The sequence below is a fragment of the Colossoma macropomum genome, unplaced genomic scaffold (assembly GCF_904425465.1).
Source record: "Colossoma macropomum unplaced genomic scaffold, Colossoma_macropomum, whole genome shotgun sequence".
In the NCBI taxonomy this organism is placed as follows: domain Eukaryota; kingdom Metazoa; phylum Chordata; class Actinopteri; order Characiformes; family Serrasalmidae; genus Colossoma; species Colossoma macropomum.
The window spans coordinates 41,143,905-41,146,404 of record NW_023494785.1 but is presented as its reverse complement, the minus strand read 5'-3'; the positions used below and the strand labels follow the sequence as shown (position 1 = coordinate 41,146,404).

Genomic DNA, 2,500 nt, shown 5'->3' with positions numbered 1-2,500 from the left:
TCAGTGTAGGTGATGTGTCCTTGTTCTGCTGTTGCCGGTGAAGTAGAAAAGGAAAAAAAACTAAAAATACATGTAACTGGGTCTGCGGAGCTTTTCAAATTACAAATCACCCATCAGTTTTACACTCCCGGACACACATACACACCCACATGTGTCCCTGTAAGGCTTTAAGTTCCTCTCTTTCTCTCCTCCTCCTTCTTCTCCTCGGCCTGCTAACCTTAAGCTATCTCCGAGGCCGTCTGCGGCCGAGGCTCCTTTGCAAATTGCTCCATCGCTCTCTGTCTCCATCTTCCATTTGCTCCGCTTCTCTCTCTCTCTCTCTCTCTCTCTCTACACAGTCTCCTCGATAATGAACTCTATGGTGTGCGGCACCTCCTGGCCCGCCACCACTGAGATGGTGGGCACCGTGACCGAGGGAATGGTGGGCACAGTGATGTTGGGATGCAGGAAGACCACGGACGATCCGTTCTCCGTTTCGGCCACCAGCGCGCCCTCCTGGACGGAGGCTGACGCCGGAGAGGGTGAAGACGGACCCTCCTGCACCAGCAGGATGGTCTGCACGGCCTGGTCCTGGTCCAGCGCGGCTTGGGCGGCGGCCTGGTTGGGGTCGGAGGGGTCGCAGGCATGGAGCCGCAGGTGCTTGTCGAGGTTGGGGCGCGAGCGGAAGGCGGTGGGGCAGCGGGGGCAGGCGTAGGGCCGCTCACCGCTGTGCACGCGGGCGTGTTCCGTCAGGCGGGCCGCCACGCTGAAGCTTTTGCCGCAAACCCAGCAGGTGAAGGGCCGCTCGCCGCTGTGGATCCGCTCGTGGTCCTGCAGGTGGGGCAGCTGCCGGAAACGCTTACCACACTGAGTGCACTGCAGAGAGAGATACAGAAATATCACCACACTTTTTATCAAGATATTGTTGCTGTTGCTCAAAATGGATAATTATTAATTATTATGGATTTTTTAATGCTCAATTTTAAATGAACAGTTCCAAGAAACTTAATTACTGCAAATTTGATCAGACAAGACAAGTTTAGTGTCTGACACTTCTTTCGGTGTCAACAGGCTCACTGTCACTCACAATCTTTTAAATTAAATTAAAATTAGTTGTGTATTTGCGTATGTCTGATTTTTAAACATCTGTTTAGATTTGCAGAGAATGTTACTATAAATAAAATAAAATCAAACCACTTTTATACCTCCGAGCCCCAATCTTCCCTAAAACTCTCTGCCTTTTAACTCTCAAATGATTTCATAATTTAAATTAGCTCACAGGCTAACTGCTAACTGTCATGCTTGTTAGTGCTGTTCTCCCAAAGATGTCTAGTTCAAGCCTTAGCTGCTAAGGATGATGGAACAGAATGTTTGATGAAAAATAACATCAGTATGCAATAATGTTGAATAATTATGAAATATATTATAATATTATATTCATAATTATCATTTCACCGATTATCAATACCGTTGTATTGCCCAGGCCTGCTTAGAGTCATATTGAAAAAAAATAATTGCATACCCCTGTTCAAATGACATGTTTTATAAACTTTCAAAGTAAAAAATGTTAACACATTCTCTAGGTACTTAAATATTTTAATATTATATATGGTATTTTGGTATACTTACATATGTTATTTCCCTGTGTTTTATTTTTCCCCAATATGCTACATTCAACAAATAACCACTAACTGTGCATTAAAAGGTGTAGATCTCTGTAGAGTTACGACTATTTAACACAATCCGTTTATATTACTATTAATTTGAAAATTGAGTTAATGATTGTGCCCTAAATCTATTAGGCAGCAACCAAACATGCATCATGAAAGTTCTCAGAATGAGAGAATTTCAGTGAGTTCTAATGGTCAGGAATTCCAGTCAACAGGACTCAGTTTCACCACAGACCTAGAACAAAAAGAGCCAAACACTGAGAGCTTCACGCTCCATCGGTGAACGAAAAAAAAACAAACTCCCACATCATTACAACTCTGTTACTTAATTTGCCAGAAGAAAACAACTATTTGGAACATGCTGCGATTCCCCAAGTGGAAAGGCTGATTCCATATCTCTGTTTCTCCAGGCAAAATTGGCACTGAGGCTAAGCTGGACGTAAACGTCCTTATCTATTCACAGAGCGTGAGCGTTTCACTGCAGAGGCCTGAGCCGTCTCTTCTCTCATACACGAAGAAACTGCAGAAAAGCACAAACGAAAAGCATCTGACAGATTTCCTCTACAATGTATTTCAACAAATGAAATCAATGTGTGGTTAATATCAAACAGCACCACGTTACCTGATAACTGCATAACTATTCATAAAAAGGATTAACACAAGCGTGTTTCATATATAATGTATATTCTGTGAATATCTAATGCTTTAAACATCAAAGGCTCTAGTATTTTCAGACATTTAGAAAAACAAATCTCAATTAAATGACCACAGGAAGAATAATTCAGTCAGACTAATGGGCTCCAAAATTAGGCTCCACTCAAGCCAATATTAAATTCCTATGAACCGCTTGC

General features: G+C 42.8%; 1 protein-coding gene across 1 annotated transcript in view; it reads right to left on the bottom strand.

The window, feature by feature from the left end:
- znf574 (zinc finger protein 574) overlaps positions 1–2,500 on the bottom strand; it is a 33,187-nt gene that overhangs the window by 139 nt on the left and 30,548 nt on the right. Inside the window, exon 8 of the mRNA XM_036594990.1 lies at positions 1–855. This exon is cut by the window's left edge and continues 139 nt beyond it. Coding sequence (XP_036450883.1) covers positions 331–855 — 525 coding nt within the window. The 3' untranslated portion in view covers positions 1–330. The remainder of the gene's footprint in view (positions 856–2,500) is intronic.